Here is a 21,512-nt window from a genome sequence, read left to right as displayed (position 1 = left end):
CGTCCTGTCCTGTGGGTATATGGGTACAACGGTGAGTTGCAGCCAAGAACCATCAGCAGACTCCATTAGACTGGCTGAAGTGGCTGTTTCAGTCTATTGACGTATTTCAAATGGCAGAAAGTTAGGGATGGGGGGTGGGGGGGGTTATGGGGGGAGGGTGCGGTTGATTCCAACAGTTTTCAAAATGTCATTGGGTGAAATATTGATTATGCCCATAAGTGCAGGATGAGTCAGGCAGAAATGTGTTGTTTGTCCATTTTGATTCCAAGAAAATGGACATGTGTGTCATTGGTTTTGGCCTTTATTGGTGGACCCCTGGACCGATGCCTATAGACACAGTCTGCATGTGTGGGAACGCCCACAAAATGTTAAACTGCTGGCGCGCGAGTGGGGTAAATCCGCCCATATATCTCATGGGCTGACTCACCAAAAGACTGCGGCTCTAAGCTACAGCTTTGGGGGTTCTAGGGCAGAACACAAGACGTCTGCTCAGATGTGCGTTTACTGCGCTGGTTAAATCCCCGATCGTGTCTGCCTGGGCTGGGCTATCAGCTAGATTCTAACTTTGCTGAATGGATAGAACGGGGGTTTTTACCCCACCCTGACCACGCCCCCAGCCAGGCTGAGCCAGCTAAGCCAGCGTCTATGACGAGACGTGGCCTCAACCTATGGTATCGTATCAGGACGTACCTGCTCCAGGATGAAGTGACTGAGGGCGCGTGTTAAAAATGGTGAGGGGGCAATTTGAAAATGGCCATGCAAAAAAAAAAAATCCCTCGCCAAAAATGTGCCTAATTTTGGAGCGTTGTGGCATTCCTTAATAATAATAATAATAATGATTGGATTTATATAGCGCTTTTCTAGACACCCAAAGCGCTTCACAGAAATCATCATCCTTAGCTTTTCTAGTTTCATATGAGCCCAGGATCTTCACTCTAGCTTTAACCCATTGATACCTGATGCAGCATTTGTGTGTGTATCCCTTTAAGACGTGGTTCACGGTTCCTGCGAGGCGGGGGCAGGAAGGGCCTAAGGGCCTGATATTGCTGTTTGACTTCAGACTACATCAACTTACTTATAAAGCTCTGCATTTATTTGTTTCTGACTCTGGGAATCACACACATTTAGGCTATTCTATGTTGATCTTTAACTAATGGAATATTGTTTCACTTCCATTCACTGAGCCTCCCCTGAATCTGCTTGGAGCCCCCTGGGGAGGCCCGCCTCCCACTTTGAGAACCTCTGGACTAAATCAAGCAAGAGGCACTTGAGCTGCCATAATCACCATGACATATTAAACACAACCAGCCATGCAAAAGGAGGTCATTAAGTACGTTAATTGATGCATTAATTAGTGAATATATGACAACACTTCTCATAACACACGGGCAGATATACTATATACTACAGTATAGTAACTATACTGTAGTATATAGAGCTCTGTATTTTATGCCGTCGAGGAGTTAGAGTTGTTCCAATCAGTTTTTCCTCATCTAAATGCAAATTTAGGTGCTCCAAATCTACCCAGGTTATGGACTGGACTCTATAGGGGGAACCAATGTCCGACTGGGAAATCAAAACTGAATTTTTGCTCTCGCTGGTGAGATTGGCTAAACTTCAGAAGGAAGAACCCCCACCCAGCAAGCTTGAGGTGTCTGTAAAGACTTGACGATCACACATGCTTCTCTTCACTGATTCCACCAAATGTTTTCAGCTACATTCTTCTACATTCTTTCTAAGTTCTGCTGCCCAAACAGCCAGGTGAGCAAAGCTACTGTTTGGAGGTTGTATATTCTATCCTAAAAATTAGCTGGTAAAGCAGAATCGAATGAATGCAGTGGCTACATGTTCAGGTTTTGCAAGTATGATGTATGTTTTCAACTTACTATTGTGTTTATAAGAGTGTTTCCACAGACAGGCAGACGCCACCATGACAGCACAATGTCAAAGAAAAGGAGACACTTACAGGTATTTTTGATGACGATAAAGTTCTTTGTTGTAATTCAAAGTTGACTTTGGGCAAGTGTGAGGTTTCCCTCTGAGTGCATCTGCATCGTCTGCAGCTGGATGAGAGAGTCTGTAAGAGAGAGAGGGAGGGAGGGAGGGAGGGAGGGCAGATGGAGAGAAAAAGAGAAGGAGAGACAGAGGAAAAGTCATGCTGAAGATTTCAAGCAGAGGAATGTATGGGAAACACCAGCTTCCAAACACAGAGTTGGGAATAGAGAGAGGAGGGAGGGTTGTTTGAGTCATGCCAGGGAGGGGTGATGAGGAGAGCGACACGTCTATTAGTATTCCGGTGGAGAGAGGAAGAGGAAGAGGAGAGAGAGAGGGAGGGGAGGAGATGGGGAGAGCTGAAATGAGAAAGTGAGATAGGGAGGGACAGAGCAAGAGAGGGAGGGAGGGCGAACTGTTGTGTATCTGCATACAAATACAATGAGGAGAATAGACAGATTCACGTCGAGATATTATTAGGTTAGGTTCAGTTGATTTGATATTGACATCACAGAGCGTTGGAGATGTAACATACATGTATGCACAACAACAGTGTTAAGTGTTTCTAGCGGAACGCTAATCTTCAACACATGTCCACAGGCAACTCCTACATCAAAACAAATCCAAAAGGACATACCCAAAAAGAAACATAATCAAATATAAAACCACAAGAGTAAAGCTATACATACAAATGTATTGACAAATGAGGATATGAACCGCTACCTATGTTGCAGAAAATATGTTAGTTACAGTGTGTAATTTGTATGCCCCGTTTTCGCCCATTTTGGCCTATGGGGATCCGAATGATACCAAAGTTATCTGGGTGAGTAAAACATCATATTTTAAGCTGGAAATAAGGTCCGGGGTGTAAAAGAAATGCAAATTCTCCTTTAAGATACAGGATGTAAAACTGTAAAGTGAGTTCAGCTAAGGTTTGAATCTGAGAGACGTGAAGAGGAGCAAACTGACAGTTTCACTTCTTAGTATGTGAGTATCGAGTTGTTTGGAGCTACTGTACAGAGCTGTATAATAGATGAGTTGTGACATCTCCATTCACTCCAATGGACCTTTTTTTTTTACCTCACAAAAGTTCCCGGAAGTAAGGTTCTGGATTAAGCAGCACTGTTGAGTTGCAGCAAAGTGGACAGTTTGTGATGTACTTTGAAAGGGTCAGACATTTAAAGAATCACATTGTAAATTATCAGCATTATTTAGTGGATTCAAAAGTAGCGCAACCCCCCTTCCTGGCTATTCATTGGCTACTATGTCACGCATTTTGGACCTCCGCTGGCTCCACTCTCTTACTAGATTGCTCTGGAGCTACAGAGGAAACCACATTTTATGCTTACCCAACACAGGAAGTGCTACATGAGCAGGGGTGTTGTGTGTGTGTGTGTGTGCGTGTGTGTGTGTGTGTGTGTGTGGGGGGGGGGGGGGGGGGGGGGGGGGTTGGCCTGACTACCTGGGGCCCCAATGCTGGGAGTCCCCTCGACAATTTCAAAAGATGCGTGAGAGACATGAGAGGACTGGGGCCTACAGAGACTGCTGCTGCGTATAGACCCGTTTCACAGCAACCATTTGAGGTGGTAGCAGGAAGTAAAGCAGGTGTAACCAATGCCATTAATGATGGTTCCATTCCTTTAGGTGTTTCAGTGCCAGGGCCCTCATTATTGATTTCACCTCAAAACCAGTTGCTGTGAAAAGCATAGGTGAAGTTTGAACTTTAAGGTGCAGAAAAAATCTAGAGGAAAATGTATAATTAGGACACCATATGCGCTCTGCTATAACTGTCTGCTGTCTAGGCAGTCTGAGCAGGCTGTGCTGTGGAGACATGCAGAGCGAGCCACACAGCCGAACCGCTCGCACTGAAAAAAAAACCCAGGAAATACACGGTCCCAACAGAGACTAACCTTATTTTCATACTGTAGGCACAGCCGCTTTTTCCAATCGCAGTCATGGCTTGCCCTAAGTATAGAGAGGCAAAGTGAACGTCACTTCCTGCTTCAGCACTGTACCAGAGATTTTCTTCCGCCATTTATTTTCCCAAGGACATTTCGTAAAAATGCTTATAAAAAATAGTTTTACTTGGTCAAACCAAACTGTTCAGCTATATTTAGAATCAGGAGGGGCCATAGAAGATTTCACTCAGACCAAAACTTAAAAAAACATTGAAAAAATATTTTCTTTAAACCTAATTTTTTTTACGTTTTGCTCTGAGTGAAATGTTATGCGATCTCTCCTGTTTCTAAATATATCTGAACCGTTTGAACAAGTAAAACTATTTTTATAAGCATTTTAGGAAATGTCTATGGGAAAATAAATGGCGGGTGAAAATCTCTGGTACAGTGCTGAAGCAGGAAGTGACGCTGCTGGGTGGCTCTCTGTCCATTTATAAACGTGCGTGCATGGGGGGGGGGGGGGGTGATGGGGGTTCAGAAGCAGGGACTGACATGTACAACAACAACACGCACACCACACTCACAACCAACCAAAGACACACCTGGGGTTTCAAAACACACAGAGGGGGAGCGACTTCCTTCACTGCTCAGCACAGTAGAACTCCACTGTCTCACCACATAGATAGCAGCTACTGTTCTGATGACAACTATTAGGGCCCAATATCACATTTAGCCTGGTTAAAACCATCCGGAGACGTGAACTCACATTTTGCTTCATCTCGTGGATCGGTCTGCACTCGGCGCTGTCATTTCAGTCAGTTCGTGGAAGTAGCCAGTCCTTCAGCCAATCAGCATCGGATCCAGTCAAATCCAAATCCAGTCGGAAATGTATTTTACGCCGAGAAACTCTGCTGGCAACCTCACCTCCTTCCCACTGACCATCAGCATAGGAGCGCCCCAGGGGTGCGTCTCCAGCCCCTTCTGGTACGACCTCTACACCCACGACTGCGTGGCGACTCAAACCTCTAACACCATCGTGAAGTTTGCAGACGACACAGCAGTGTCTCGATCTCGGGGAGCGACGAGACGGCCTACAGAGAGGAGGTGGGGGCCCTGGAACAATGGTGCCAGGACAACCACCTCTCTCTGAACGTCTCCAAGACCAAGGAGATCATTGTGGACTACAGGAGGGGGGGGGGCACACCCCCCAATCACCATCAACGGCACAGTGGTGGAAAGGGTGGACAGCTTCAAGTACCTGGGAGTCAATATCCACCAGGACCTGACTTGGGCCGGCCACACCGCCACTGTCGTCAAAAAGGCCCAACAGCGAATACACGGACTCAAGCGCCTGAAGAAATTTGGGCTAAGGAAAGAAATCCTCAGGGACTTCTACAGAGGCACCATTGAAAGCCTGCTGACTGGCGGCTTCACCACGGGAACTGTACCACCATGGACCGCAGGGCGCTACGGAGAGTGAGACGCGCGGCCCAGCACATAACAGAATGTGAGTTGCCAGATCTGCATGAACTGTATAAACAGCGGTGCCTCAGGAGGTCCCTGAAGATCATCAAAGACACAAACCATCCCCACAACAGCCTGTTCTCCCTGCTACCCTCAGGGAGAAGATACAGGGTCCCGAAAGCACGCACAAATCGCTTGAGGAACAGTTTCTTCCCGCAGGCCACGAGACTCCTTAACTCATTCAGGGCCAATGACGTCTTTGACGTGTTATCAGGAATAGCCCAGAGGGCCAATGACGTGTTTGACGTGTTTTTGTTTTTATTACTGCAGCGCGTAGTTCAAACACTTCCTCAGCCTGTGACATAGTATCAGGTCCCTAGCATCTAAGACAACACGTGAACAAACACATACCGCAGCTGTTGTTTTGAAATCGAGCAGGAGGAAAAGCAGAAAACGTATAAACGCTTCCTTGTGCAGACAGGAGAAACGCCATTGAAACGCCCCTCGGCGCGCTGCAGGAGCTGGTCGCTTTCCTGTGTGCCAGCCGGGAGAAAACGGGAGAAAGTAATCCAGAGATGCGTTTGATCATCGGGGGAATGAGGAAATGATCGATCAGAGGGCGGTGAGGACATGTTGAATAGCCGAGGGGAAAACGGGAACGTTCAAATAGCAGGGAGGATAGGACAGGGAGACATGGACGAGGACGGGTGGACCAGAACAAAACAAAATAAACACACGAACAGCAGGCAGAAGCGGCAGTCACAGCAGCCCGCTGTCCGTTCTCAAGAGCTATTCAGTTGGTTCATGAAATCGCTGGGCTGCGTGCCCTCCAGTGTTGCTCCTGGCCAATCCCGGCGCCACAGGGCGTGGTTATTGCTTATCCTATGTGGGGTTAGAAATCACGCAACGAAGGGGGATCGTGTGTGTGTGTGTGTGTGTGTGTGTGTCTGTCTGTCTGTCTGTCTGTCGGTGTGTCTGTCTGTCTGTCTGTCTGTCTGTCTGTCTGTGTGTGTGTCTGTCTGCACACTCACTCACACTGCTGTATTGTTGAATGTAAAAAAAAAGCACTTCATGTGTATATATATATATATATATTTTTTTTTTTTCATTTGTGTCATAACGAATAGTATTTACATGTCTGATGTCAATACAGTTCAAAATAAAATAATTGAGAGCGAGTTCTGCCTGAGAATGTGTATTTTACAGAAATTGCCTTTTCTCCTGTTTGTCATCTCAGAGAGACCTTTTGGGTGAAAACAGGGTGTATATAAATGGATATAAGTAGAGTACAGAACATGCTAAAAGCTCACTTTTTTTTCCCTGGTGAACCCAGAGACTTACATCTTCATTTTGAGGTATTGCAAATCACTCTGGTGCTAATAGATAATTTACTGTGGGTCTTGAAAGATGACCAACAATTATGAAAATCTTTGGCCTGTGCTAAATATTGGCAGTCCTAAACTGGCCATGAATGAGTTAACATACACAAATAGTGTAGTAGCCGCACTGTACCATACTGTAGCTGCTACCATTACGTATGTCTAACGTTTAATTGTATGTTTAATAAGGAATATGCTATTTGCACCTGTATGTCAAATACGCCAAATTTAAAATGCCGAGTTTAATTGTATGTTTAATAAGGAATATGCTATTTGCACCTGTATGTCAAATACGCAGAATTTGGCACATGCACACGACATGTGCACCTATGTGCAGTGAATATGCCACTGTCTCTGACTTGTCTTATCACTATACTGCCTTATTGCTTGTTGTGTCTCTTGTTGTTTTTGCACTCATATGCCCCGTTATATTTGTACTATGTTGTAAACGGAGTCCACAGCACAAGAATTTCACACGTGATACTTGTACCATGGAGTGACAATAAAAATCTTGAATCTTGAATCTTGAATCTTGAATCTTGGTGCTGTTGCGTACTCTTGTTCTTGTTTAATTGCTGTTAGTCTATTTCTGCAATACGTTACTGCTCAAGCGGGAGAGCTATGGAGGCAGCCATTACTGTTTTGCCAGCGGCGTTCCTGATTGGCCGGTTATATTAAATACGAGGCAGGTCCCTGATTGACTAGAGCACTTTGTAATTTCTGAAAACGCCCACCCAGGGCTGGAGGCAGACGGAAACGCAGAACGAGTTCACTTGACTGTACGGTTTACCAGGCTAGCATTTAGCTCCTTTAACAAAAAGGAGGTCAAAGTTGCATTAGTCTCGCTGGCCAGCCTCCCCTCCCTTCCGTGAGAGTCGTCTGGCTGCACGGAAACAGGCTACTGGGATAAACCCTCCCCTGCTCTACAGCTGCTCTCCCATTGGAGCGACTATTTCAGTAGCTGCCGGATGTCTGCTCGCCGCTTATTACAAGCTCTGTCATTGGCTCAGACCATGTCAATCAGAGCGGCTTCCGCTCCCTCCTCCCTGTGTGTCGCTGTAAATAGTGCCCTGCCCCGCAGTGAAAACAACAGTGCTAACTAGATAGCAAGCTAACGGCAGAAACCTACACGCTAGCTCATTGCTACACGCTGAAAATGGCAAATTGGATTGTTGGAAACTATTTTTCAAGGGCACTGCCCCCAAGCACCGCCCATCGCAATCCCACTATGGAGACCTGCGCCGCCAGACTCATCTCACGGTAGGGAGGGGAGGCTGGCCAGCGAGACTAAAGTTGCATTAGAAAATATAACAAATTTTAACCACTATTTTTCACTCCCATCATCGTCTTCTTGTGTGTAAATGTATTTAGATGACATGCGATCAGAGAACACATTGTTGGATAAGCAGTGTTTCTATCAATGTCTGTAAAGCCCATAGCACACCAATCAAACATTCTACCACAACTGCCAACCAATTGTTGTAGCAGCGTCTTTTTTTGCTGAGCCCTATGAAACTACAGGTAGAGCTCAGCTAAAAAAAACATTATTTTCACTCATCAGGCATGAAAATATACCCTATATAGCTAAAGTGTCCCATAATACCTGAAGTCAAAAAGTGTCCCATAATACCTGAAGTCACCCTAATGTATGTAATGTTTACTCAAAGCAATGAAATGTTAGCAATCCCTCTCAGTCACATTTCAAACTGACAGCAGACCAGCTGACAGAACAGATGCATCCTGATTCAAACAGTCTGTGTCTCTCTCTCTCTCTCTCTCTCTCTCTCTCTCTCTCTCTCTCTCTCTCTCTCTATCTCTCCTCTGTCTCTCTCTCTCTCTCTACCCCCAGGGTTCATCGTTTCCTTGTTCAGTGTGGCGCAGATTATTCTCTCTCTCTCTCTCTCTGTCTCTTGTTTGGTGTGGCGCAGATTATCCTCTCCAGCTAAAGGTATTGTAACAGCAGTTTACCGACAATTTTACTCTACTGACTCTTTAGTGAGACTGTTAGCACTTAGATATCATTATCTTATTTTTAGACTAACAAGGACAAATTCGACCCATAACCACGTGCGGCCTGTATCAACTGCGTGGGCAGGCGTACCTGTGACTTGGGCACATTATCAAGATAAATCTGTGCACTTATACTTTTAAAACTTACAACTGACCACAGTAAAAAATAATAAAGAGGGTTTCCCTCAGTTTACACTTGACACTAACCGTGCGTCACCTCCAGGCTCTCTCTCAGAGGAGAATAGAGCACCGCAGGGATGATATGTTTCATAGGCTTAATCAGTAATCGCTGCCATTTTGGTGTGTCAGTGGAAAAGTCTATGGGGTTTTAGAATGGGGATTTCACTTAAATACATCAAATAAGGTCTGTCTGTTAACAAAAGTTTATAGGAGTGCACATTTTGGTTCAGCAGGATAATCATCACAAACATTAGTCACTGTTATGCCTTTTGAAGCGTTTTATAGAAATCACGTAAAAAAAACGCATTTATGTTCCCAGCCACTGCGAGCAGAAATGCTGCAGAAACGGTTGTGATTCCTCTTGAAGCCAATGCAGAATGCTCCTACAACACACAGTCTCAAGTGTATTGTGTATGCTATACAAATGCTATAGTTCATGTCATTATTCTTACTGCACTGACCTCCCTCCAAATGATAGACAGCATGTTTAATCCTCCACTTTGCATGTGTTGTAAAGGCAGCACAGGATGTGGGCAAGGTGGAGATGAAACTCCACCTTCCCTGCAGGCTGCAATGCTTTTTTCTTCATTTTGTTGACCAATGGCGTAAAGGGGAATTACACTATGGTACGGCTCATCCCCAGCAGCTGAGAGAGGCAACAGTATGGTGCATATGATTGAAAGGTAAAGGTAAAGTCCCAACGATTGTCACACACCTGAGTGTGCGAAATTTGTTCTCCGCATTTGACCCATCCCCTGGGGGAGCGGTGAGCGGCAGTAGCGCCGCACTCGGGAATCATTTAGTGATCTAACCCCCCAATTCCAACCCTTTGATGCTGAGTGCCAAGCAGGGAGGCACATGGGTCCCATTTTCATAGTCTTTGGTTTGACTCGGCCGGGGATCGAACTCACAACCTCCCAGTCTCAGGGCGGACACTCAAACCACAAGGCCACTGAGCTGGAAGTGGTTAACCACAGGGCTCTTGGGATCATGGTTTCTGATATTGCTTCTATGTTCTGAAATTGTGTTCTTCAGAGGCCTAGAGGTTTTATCTATCACATGACTGGTTTGACATGAAATTATGCCCTTGATGGTGTGGGCTTTGCCTGTGTGTGGGTGATATAATGTATTGGTATTTCTAGTGAAGTTGCACTGTTGGCAGTTACCACACTTGTAGTTCCCTGGTTCAACAGGTGGGAGGAACGTGAGTGTAGGTGAGGGGTTGGGTGGGCAGTCAGCCCTCACCAGCATGTTCCTGAGAGGTTGGGGGGTCGTTTGTAGACGATCCAAGGTGGATGGTCCAAGTGTCCCCTGAGAGCTGTGGAGGTCTGTGGAGATAATGCCAGTGTTTGTTCATCACAACAGACATCTCTTTAGCCAGTGGTCAGTACTGAAAGGCACATGTGATCCTGTTCTCTGTTGTGATAGAGGCGCTTCTCTAGCGTCCCCATACTTTATGACGGCCCACTAACCTGACGGTGGTGTTAGGCTACACTATTATTGAGTGTTTTCCTCCTATTATTGTATGTACACATATTGACATATATATATATATATATATATATATATATTTCCTTTCACATATGCAGATATCTTCCTCAGGAACTTTGGAACTCACTTAAATTAGCAGCTCAATGCATTTGTGAGTGGTGTTTATCTGCTATATGTTTATTGCTCTGTATATTTCTATTACTGCACTACTGTCATTCTGGGCAGTATTGCATACAGGCCCACTTTATGTGGGGATGTGTGTTTTTGTGGTTACAGACTTAGCTCTGTCCACATGATTTTGTAAGTATGGCTTTGTTACCATTAACAGTGTTAACTTCACTTGTGATGGTTATTTTGGTTTCACTATGTACAGTATTTGTATTTATATACAATTTTTCAATTCTAAACCTTTCCTGTCACATGAGCGAGCTGACCCACTTGCTGTGTCATGTGACTGCATCATGTGGGTGCTTAAGATGGCGTCTGTCTAATGTAATTTTGTCTGAGCAAGGGCAGGGTGCTGACCGAAACGTTACCACCGGTCTGAATAAAACACTCTACTTTGGAGCCCTGCAGTGTGCAAACTTTCTTTTTCTTTACAGTTTTTACCTCTTGCTCTGCACATGCCCTATTTAGGTTTAGATGATGTCTTTACTATTTCTCAAAAACACAAGTTCAACATTAAAGATGCTTCATCAACAATATTGTGGAAACTATATTTTAATGTAATATATTTACTTACTTAACCAGGTTTCACTGGTGTCCTGTTTTCAACTAGCTTATAAGACATGAGTTAGCAAGGATGTTATTATTACAACCAACACCATGAAGCAATATGTTCAAATACAATAAATGACTAAATAAAGTGCAAAGTAAAACAATGTAATCACAGGACAGTAACATCTCTTGTTAGTAAAATGGAAGAGTTAACTTCCTGTCACATGTTGCACCTCAGTCAGAAACCTTTTTGATATTGCAGACTGTGACATCAGACAGATTTTAGATCCACACTCTCATTCTCACTCTGTCGTTGAACTGTAAATACAAGCCATACTCTATAAATGGCTCATCCATGCATTACATCTGTAATGTTGCAGAGAGGTAGGCTACTATTGGTCTGCTGTTTAGTTCACTGTAGATGATGTGATGAATGTCTCCATCTAGTGGACACAAAGTAGAACTTGTGGTACTCTGCCTCAGTCTCACAGTAGCCAGCCGTAGATAAATACATCTACGTCTGGAACACAACTCTTAAAAAATGGTTAACGTCCGCTCCCAAGACAAAAAAAGAAAGAAAGAGCCGTGGGCAATGTTGGGAGGGTTACTTTTAAAATGTATGCCACTACAGAATACTGAATACATGCCCTCAAATGTATTTTGTAACGTATTCCTTCTTCAAATAGTACATTTTGTCAACAGAAATAAAATGTGTGACAGTCTGCATGAGACAAGACCTAGCGGGTAACTTAAAGTTAAGAGAGATTTTTTAAAGATTTTGGGAAGTTATGGTGCTTCTGTAATACACTTTTCTTCTATCTTGAATTAGGAATATTGACGTATGAACTGTTTTTGAGAACTGACAAAGGAGAATAAACAGCATATTCTCTATGTGTCTCTGTCTCTACAGCTGACAGTCTCTGTGACTTAATCTGGATGCTTTGAATTCAACAGGGGAACATCTTCCAAGGTAAAACACATTTTTATTTCTGAAGAAAAACAAAAGTGCAAATCATAAACAGGGTGACTACAGTATCTGTAAAATTAAAGAGTAAAAATTAAAATGTTTTAAAGCAACATTTTGGGAAAGGCATCTATCTTATCTGTCTTACTATCGGGAAAAAGAGAAATAGACAAATCTCCCAAAATGTTGGTTTGTTCCTTTAAGACATTTTAAAGCCAGAGCAGAAAGGTCAGTCATTTTACAGTCAGGAGTGATCCCTCCCCACAGCAGAAGTGATCTATCCTGTAAGAAAAGCTTGTAGTCATGACTGAGTCCAGCTAACAGCATGTTGATGTGTTTGTGTCAAGGTGTTGGCTCCTCTATGAGTCAGTGTGAGGAGAGAGAGGAGGGTCTCTCTCTGTTTGGAGAACATGACAGCCGGACCAAAGCTAAGAGGTAAGATAGGATCTCTAACTGTTCATTACTGTTCTCATCTCACAGCTCAGTAGTGACATCATCACAGCTCAGCAGTGACATCACAGCTCAGCAGTGACATCATTACAGCTCAGCAGTGACATCATTACACCTCAGCAGTGACATCATTACAGCTCAGCAGTTATCATCACTGTGTTCTAATGTTTCTATCAGGACCCAGCAGCAGAGAGCAGACTCCCCTGTACCCAGCTGTGTGTCTATGAAGAGTGACCAGTCTATGGTTTATCCTCCATACTTTAAAGATAAACATCCTTCTGAAAATATGTAAGTTATTGTTATTTCAGTATGTTAGCATTATTGTGTTCATAAAGACACAGATATATTGACTGTATTCTAATGTTTCTATCAGGATCCAGCAGCAGAGAGCAGACTCCCCTGAGCCCAGCTGTGTGTCCATGAAGAGTGACCAGTCTATGGGTCCACCTCTTAACTTCAAAGATGGACAGCACTCTGCTGAGCCAAGGTAAGCATTTAAAACAGATGAGTTTGTTATCTAGCTCTCCTGAAAATAAGTAAGAAGACCAGTTAGAAATCCAGTCTATGGATCCACTTATTTTAAAAGGCAACCTTCTTCTGAAACAAAGTCAACAAAATGTCACTATAGATAATGTTTAAAGTAACAAAGCATTTTAATGAACACATTCCCTCTGAAGATGATCAATATTTTAACAATAATTCATAACACTGCTCTTTTTTTGTATCCTTTTTTGTGTAGAGAACGTTTTGTAGCAACAGCAGAGAACGTTACTCATTCACTCTCCTCACAGATCACTGATCTGGTTATGGAATTTGAACTGGTGACATTCTGGTCCAAATGCAGATTTTCTTGAAGTTCAAACTGCTCTTCTTTTGTCATTCCTACTTCTATCAGGATCCAGCAGCAGAGAGCAGACTTCCCTGTACCCAGCTGTGTGTCTATGAAGAGTGACTGGTCTATGCATCCACCTTTCAACTTCAAAGATGGACAGCCCTCTGCTGAGCCAAGGTAAGCATTTATAACTGATGAGTTTGATGTTATCTAGCTGTTCTGAAAATAACCTATTATTAAAAAAGAATCCTTTATTATATGGCCTGGGGGTCAGAACTGGCCCTCATGATGGCCCGGCAGGTCTAAAGCCCATGGCACACCAATCCAACATTCTCCAACAAACACGAACGAACACGAACACACGTGTGTTCGGCGATGTTCGGTGATGTTCACCCGGATTCAACATGTTCAATCCGTGCTTGTTCGGTGTTCGGTGTTGTCTGGTCAGTTTGGTCAGAGCCTCCTCTAAACTAATGTTACACGTGACGCAGCAAACACGTTTCTCTGCCATGTGCCATCACACTGGGCATCAACACTAGCGGGAGACCCATGCACTCCCGCAAATAAGTAATGTTATGCGCAGCAAGGTTCACAAACATAACATCTTACTGAGAGGGAGAGAGAGAACATCCATGATCGCTAACAGCGAGCTATGCTAATAGCTAGCTAGCCGTTCAGAAACACATGTAAACAGCCGTGTGATTAGTGAGGACGTCAGTAAAATAAGGAGAGAGCTGCAGGTGCTTATGCAGAACTAGTGCACGATTAAGTGCACAGTGGGTAATGACCCGCTGTGATGAAGAATATAGCGAGATTAACAAGGTTGATAGCAGAGAAAACACTGTTGCAGCTGCCATCAGCAGCATCTCCAGGCTTCAACTAGCGTTGCCTGTCACATGACGCCTTCATGGTCCCTCGATAAAGTCTGCAGAAAGATGCACGTTACCTCACCACTCTCTCAAGAAGCGTCACGTGAGTGTGGCGTTTAAGGCCATCTGTCGCTACAAAATAAATAAACGGGGTGTATCATTGTATTACTCGACAGACATGTAACTAACTTTGCCAGCCTGAGTCATCTTCTATGTGTAACACAGTGCAGTTTCTATTTTTCTGGTGTTTCTTTTTTACATGTTTGGGACAGGCAAATGTCTCAAAATGTTTGATTTTTTTTGTAAAGATAATTTTATTTCAATTGTTTTATTTATTTAGTTTGAATATATTTTAAATTGTAACATATTTCATGTATTTTAGTCTGTGATACGTGAAACCGTGGTATTTTTGTCCAAGGTTATCATACCGTCAAAAACTCATGCCGGCACATCCCTAGATCTCTTGTTTATTATATCGCAATCACAATCGCAAATCGCAATATTGTCCACCATAATCGCTAATCGCACCTTTCCCCCAAATCGTGCAGCACTATTGTCAGCATCAGCAGTCTAGGTCGAAGTAAACACGTAAGTTATTGTACGTTCCTTTATCGCAAAATAACTGGGATGTGGAGGCTAAATGACATCACATCCGTTTTGTTAGCGTTCCATTTGCAGAAAACTTGAGCTGGGAAGTTCACTATTCATTGGTCAGATCCAGTCGCTAGCCAGGCTAGCCATTGTTAGCAATAACAATTGACAACATGGCATTTCGCTGCATTTTGCGCATATAAACACTGCAGCCTCATGTCCACACAGATAGAAGTTAGGCAGTGTTGTGTGTACAGCTGATTTAATGAGACACAAACAAAACAGAAGTGCTAAACAACATTACTACGATTACTACTACTGTTGTTGCGCGGCGCAGCCATCTTGGATTTTTTTAGGTTGGGGCTGCTGAAGCTCCTACAAGTTTGGAATGGGAAATACCAGCTCTGATGACGTCACCGCCCAGCTCATGACCTTTGAAGTCGTAAGATTACCAGTCCCCAGTTATAAAGGAATGCACGATTATTTGGTCAGCTTCTTCTTCTTTGGTGTTTTACGGCAGTTGGCATATTTATTGTTGCATTACCGCCACCATTTCGCTGAAATTAGAACAACTGTTGTGCTGAATATGTTTGGTCGGTGTGCCATGCTTTCAAACAATCTCCAACATCTGCCAACATTCACAGACAATCGTCTGTTGGTGTTTGTTGGTGTTTGTTGGAGAATGTTTGATTGGTGTGCCATGTGCTTAAGACAAGCCACTTCATTTTACTTAGCTTAAAATAATAATGATGATAATAATAATAATAATAATAATAATAATAATAATAATAATAATAATAATAATAATAGATAGATAGATAGATAGATAGCTATATATATATATATATATATATATATATATATATATATACACACAGTATGTATATATCAGAGGAGGTTTTTCCAGTGAGGCATAGGAGGATGGTCCTCTATTAGATTGGGGATTTTATATTAAAAAAAAATATTTATTTTTATTTTTCATTTTTCATTTTTCATATTTTTTTTATAATAAAATATCAATCAAATGTGTTCTTTCTTATGTGCAGACGCTCATTTTTTCATTCATTATATTCTTAAAATGCTTCAACAACAGTGACCTGTAAGGGACTGATGGAAAGGAGAGCTCCATGCAGACGAGTCACTCTGGCCCTGGTCCCAGCCTGGAGTAGGTACCGGTAGTTAAAAAAACATTCGCCCTGTGGGCGTTTATTTATTTGGTAATTTATCTTTTATTATTATATTTAGAAAAATATGATTGGTTGAAAAACACTTGCAATTCACAGAGAACACATGAGAGTGATGTGTTTTCCAACCAATCAGATTGAGCTGGAGCGGAACACGCCCTTAGCCTGGTGAAACCAGGTGAAACCTAATTGGTTGTTGTTGGATAGATTGCTAAGATTGACATTCTGTATTGTCCAATGCTGAATAGGCCTACGTCTGAAAATCTTGTTGAATCCGCTCCATTGGAAATGGAGGAAATGAAGACCTGACAGGCTAATAGATAGATTTACAGACAGTAGCACCTATATTTCCCCCTTTCTCTTTTCCTATGTTTTATATTATCAAGCAGTAAGTTAGCTCACAAGCCAGACAGTCGTTGCATTGTATTACGCTGAGTTTAGAGAGGGCAGCGTGGTACACGGAGGCTCACAGAGGCTCAGAAGCAAACACTGGGATAATTTAACCTCATCGGCTGCACTCGCACCGGCTACAGACAGCATGGATATTCAAGTAAGTCAATTAAGTTCGAGTTATCCGGGTCTTCTACTAAATTCGGCGTCCACCAAGCAGTGCTACTTTTTCGTATTATATTGTTTTATGCTGAATAGCCCGCCATTTGGCGATGTTAAACTCGCACATTTTTTAATTGAATTTGGCAGCGTGGAACGAAACATGGAACGAAACGCTGAACGAAACATGAAATTTGCATGTTTCGTTCCGCGTTTCGTTCCATGTTTCGTTCCGCGCTGCCAAATTCAATGGAATGAAACGAAACTTGTAGCCTATGTTGGACGTAGTGAAGTGTTTTTGATTGATTTGTTAATCCATCAAACCTTTTACTGACAGACTAACTGTAGCCTAAATATCTTACTTTATTTTGAGGTGCATTACATTGCTCAGCCAGAAATTATTCCCACTTCAACTCTCTTTCTCCTGGGTGCGCCTAACGTTAAAATGCACCAGATGACAATCCATCTTATTTGTCCTCAATCTGCATTGAAAATGTGTGAAAATTCACCTTCTTGCAACAGTTGTAGCCTAAGCTAGTGGTTTTCAAAGTGGGGTCCCCAGCAAAAAGGGGGGATTAATCTATGTTCACTATACTTCCATCCATAAGTAACACAATCACAGAATGTATGACTATTTTGGTCATGGGTTTCATATAATGTCTGTGATAAAACATCTAAAAGCAAAACTCTTATCAGATGGGGGACCCTGGAACAAAATCTTATCTATATGGGGGTGCGTGGTGTAATTTGTGTGATTGAATTAAACTGAAATTAAGTTTGATGTTGCCTGCTGTAACAGTGTGGATCTATAAAGCGGTCTGTAGCCTAATGATTTCTATTGATCTTGTTTCCTTGAAGGAGACTGGTGCTGCTATTGAGATTACATTAGGGTATACTGTAGGAGTGACATATTTGGGACCCGTTTCTGGCCTACCTTGATGAGGTTAGGGGCGGTGGGTGACTTGCTCAGCTGGTTTGTCTTGGCCCCTTGTATGGGAACCCATATGCTTTTATACTCAGCTGGCTAATCATAAAGCAGCCGGTCCAGATAATATCACTGCAGAGCATTTAAAGTATACAAGCCCTAGGGTGTCTGTTCTGCTCGCCATATGTTTTACAGGCCTCATGTCACATGGGCTGCTGCCAAACTCCATGTTGTCTGTTACCTTGGTGCAAGTCATCAAGGATAAGACAGGCAAGGTGGGTAGCCTGGACAATTACCGACCAATTGCACTTGCTAGTGTACTCTCCAAAGTTTTAGAGAAAATTTTACTATCTCGTTTAAATCCATATTTAGGCACTGTTGATAATCAGTTTGGGTTTAAAGCCAAGCATGGTACTGACCTTTGCATCTATGGACTGAAAGAAGTTATTGACATGTATAAAGGTAAAAACTCCTCGGTCCTAGTGAGTTTCATTGATGCTTCTAAGGCATTTGACCATGTAAACCACCAGAAATTGTTTATTAAGCTGAGGGAGAGGGGAGTGCCTTGCAATTTGATTAGAATCCTGGCATACTGGTATGCAAACCAGACTATGCAGATCAAGTGGGGCAACGTGGTCTCTGCTCCTTTTGGCGTTGGGAATGGTGTCCGTCAGGGAGGGCTTCTTTCTCCTGTGCTCTTTAATTTTTATATGAATGACCTTTCTGTGCAGCTCAGTAGCTGTAGAACTGGATGTGTGCTTGGTAACACTGTCATTAATCACTTTATGTATGCTGACGACCTGGCCATACTGTCGCCAAGCAGTGCGGGTTTCCAACAGCTGCTAAATATTTGTTCTGACTATGGTGTACAGTTTGATGTAAAGTACAATGCTAAAAAGAGTGTCATTATGATCTTCAGGACAAGAGATGATAGGGATCTCTCCTTCCCATCCTTTTATCTGTCAGGACATGTGCTGGATGTGTGTAGCAGTACTAAATATCTGGGCCACATCATTAATGATCATATGAGTGATGACGATGACATGTATAGACAGCGATGTATGTTGTATGCACAAGCAAATATGCTGAGAAATAAGTTTTATTTCTGCTCTGCAGAGATTAAGATAACCCTGTTCAAAGCCTATTGTACATCGCTTTATACTGCCCCCTTGTGGGTCAAGTTTAAGCAGGCTAGCATTCAGAAACTGGAGGTGGCCTACAATGACTGTATGAGAATACTGCTTGGGAGGCCAAGGTGTTGTAGTGCCAGTGAAATGTTTTGTGATGTAGGGGTCAATACCTTTCATGCCCTACTGAGAAACCTGACCTATACATTTATTTGTCGTCTGAATGTTTCTCAGAATATCATAATCTTGCTTCTGACTCAGCCCAGTCTTAGTGCAATTAAGTATCAGTCCAGCACTTGGGCTCATTGGTACAGGCTCTTATTGTAGTATTTTTTGATGTGCTGATGTTAATTGTGTAATTGTTTGATGTTGTGTTGTTGTTGTTGTTTTTTTACTGTGTGTTTTTTATTGGACCTTGTGTCTGCTAATAAAGATTGATTGATTGATTGATTGATTGATTATAAGCATGTAAGCACCCTTATATGGGTGGTAGCACCATATTATAATTGTCAATCAATAGTATGCTTTGCTTTGTTTTCCAGCTGTGTCTGAGCTTTTGTTTTGTTTGTATGTTGTTAAAATCTGTCTTCAAACTGCAAAAGAAAAAAAAAAACGCCCAAATTTTTTCAAGGCTGAAATACAATACACATATCGAAATACAATACACATATTGAAAATACAATACACATATCGAAAATACAATACAGTTGTATTTTCAAGATGTGTATTGTATTTTCAATATGTGTATAGACCTTATTCGCTAACCCCGGACGGCGCCATATTGTTGACATACCGTCCTGCAGCTGCACTATAGTAACAGCCTTATTGTCGTTTCTGTTCCATTACAAAATAGCGATAGTGATGACAGCAATAAAAACCCCACAGTTGTTGTTTGTATGCTGCCGATGCCTGTAATAATATAATAAACAAAAGAAAAAACGAGGTGAACAGACTTTGCTGTGAGGAGCTGTCAGAAAGTTTCACCTGTCTCTCCTAACTATCCACACATCTCCTGTGCTGCTGACGTATCCTCCGTCTCGCTCCCTTCACGTCTGTGGACGATAGAGATAGAAACAAACCACGGGGACTTAATTGCTGTCATTACTACAGCCATGCCTAACGCAGGTCACCATCCGAACACAATTGGAACGATACAGGTAACGCTAACGGCGGCTACCGGCCATGACCAACCTTGGGTTATCTGGAAAACCCTAAATTGCCTGCGGGTTGGGGAGGGACGCTGCAAAGTGTCCATGAAGAAATGGAGAGTGACAAGCTTGGATGCATGTGTGTGTGGCGACCCCCAAACCATGGAACATCTCATGAGTTGCAGCTCTGCTCCACAATGCACTGGAGTTGATCTGGCCGAGCCGAACATTGCCGCGCTCGCATGTGCCAACCATTGGAAGGATACGATATAGTCAATGGCGATAAAGTCGGACACGAGGAAGAAGAAGAACATACAGTATGTTATACATATGTATATATACACTATATATAGCTTCCTATAAACGCTGCTCTCACATAGGTTGTCACTTAAAGCTGCAGCGCTATGTCGACTATATGGCGGCGGTGGGTGTGCCCGTACGTGAGTGACGTCAATCGAATAAGGTGTATTGTATTTAAGCATTTTGGTATTGTATTTATTGTTACACATGTATTGTATTCTTCAGATGTGTATTGTATTTTCAATATGTGTATTGTATTTCAATGTGTGCATAGTATTTCAATGTGTGTATTGTATTTGATTTAGGCACGATCCACCCTCCATAGTCACATCAGTGCGTTGTTCTCAATGATGCAGTCCATGTCCAATGAAAAATAAAGTCTCTCCTTTGTGATGCCATCAACATAAAGGCTTTATAAATATAAAGGTGCGTTAGACTAACCTTAAGACCTTTGTGATGCCATCAACATAAAGGCTTTATAAATATAAAGGCGCATTAGACTAACGTTAAGACCTTTGTGATGCCATCAACATAAAGGCTTTATAAATATAAAGGCGCGTTAGACTAACGTTAAGACCTTTGTTTTATGTCCATTTTACCTGTAGATATTGACGTGCAAGGACATTGTTTGAACTTCCGCGGTGTTTGAGATGGAACAGGCCACTTTGAGCAGAGCAGAGGGGAGGTCCATCTCTCACACCATGCTATAATCACTTGCCAGTAGGGGGAGAACCCCTCTATAAAAATAGGCCGACCCAGTGCAGCGCTGGGCCGGTGAAATTGGATTACTATATATATTTATTTTTTAAAAAGCTGGGCGGGACCCGGTGCACGCGCTGCAATATACAGCAGGGGCCCGGCCGACGCTCGGCCACACACGAGCTGGGCGACCGGGCCCCAAGCACGCCGGGCCCCGATGCAGTCGCGTTCCCTGCATATATGGTAGTTACACTGCTGAATAAAAGCATATCCACCTTATTTCTAGATGCCATGATGCCTTACGTGAAATATGGGTGCTTCTTCCGGTGTAATCATCCTAGCCCCCGGTTACGTTGCTGACACAGACACAACATACTGTAGCCCGTTGATCTCAGTGAAGTGAGCAACAATCTCCCACAGTTTGACTTCCGGTTTAGCGATTTTAACCCTAAACCCCCGTAGCGCATCCAGCTTGGCAAAAATCGTGTCAATAAATATCCAGAGTTTCAAAAGAAGAGGAAAACTTAGAGCATGAATGATCCAGGTCCAGGCACTCAAGGAGGTTTTGAATATAAAAAGCCTTTATTTGGATGGGCTAACAATTAAAATACACCAACGCGTATCGGCTTCTGCCTTCTTCAGGGTGTAATGATAAAATGAAACAAACAGGGTAATTATATGGATTCACCACAGGTGTGCCAGGTGAGATTGTATGCACGATTTTTGGGGGCCTCTAGGGGCAT

General features: G+C 42.9%; 1 protein-coding gene across 1 annotated transcript in view; it reads left to right on the top strand.

The window, feature by feature from the left end:
- Positions 1–8,609: 8,609 nt before the first annotated feature.
- The window catches only part of LOC310785515 (NLR family CARD domain-containing protein 3-like), a 35,183-nt gene continuing 22,280 nt past the window's right edge, over positions 8,610–21,512 (top strand). The window contains exons 1-3 of the mRNA XM_083646609.1: positions 8,610–8,681; positions 12,042–12,101; positions 12,443–12,530. Of these exons, the coding sequence (XP_083502735.1) occupies positions 12,457–12,530 (74 nt within the window). The 5' untranslated portion in view covers positions 8,610–8,681; positions 12,042–12,101; positions 12,443–12,456. The remainder of the gene's footprint in view (positions 8,682–12,041; positions 12,102–12,442; positions 12,531–21,512) is intronic.

Source organism: Poromitra crassiceps (assembly GCF_964638095.1).
Source record: "Poromitra crassiceps genome assembly, chromosome: 11".
NCBI lineage: Eukaryota > Metazoa > Chordata > Actinopteri > Beryciformes > Melamphaidae > Poromitra > Poromitra crassiceps.
This window is presented reverse-complemented; position numbering and strand designations above follow the sequence as displayed.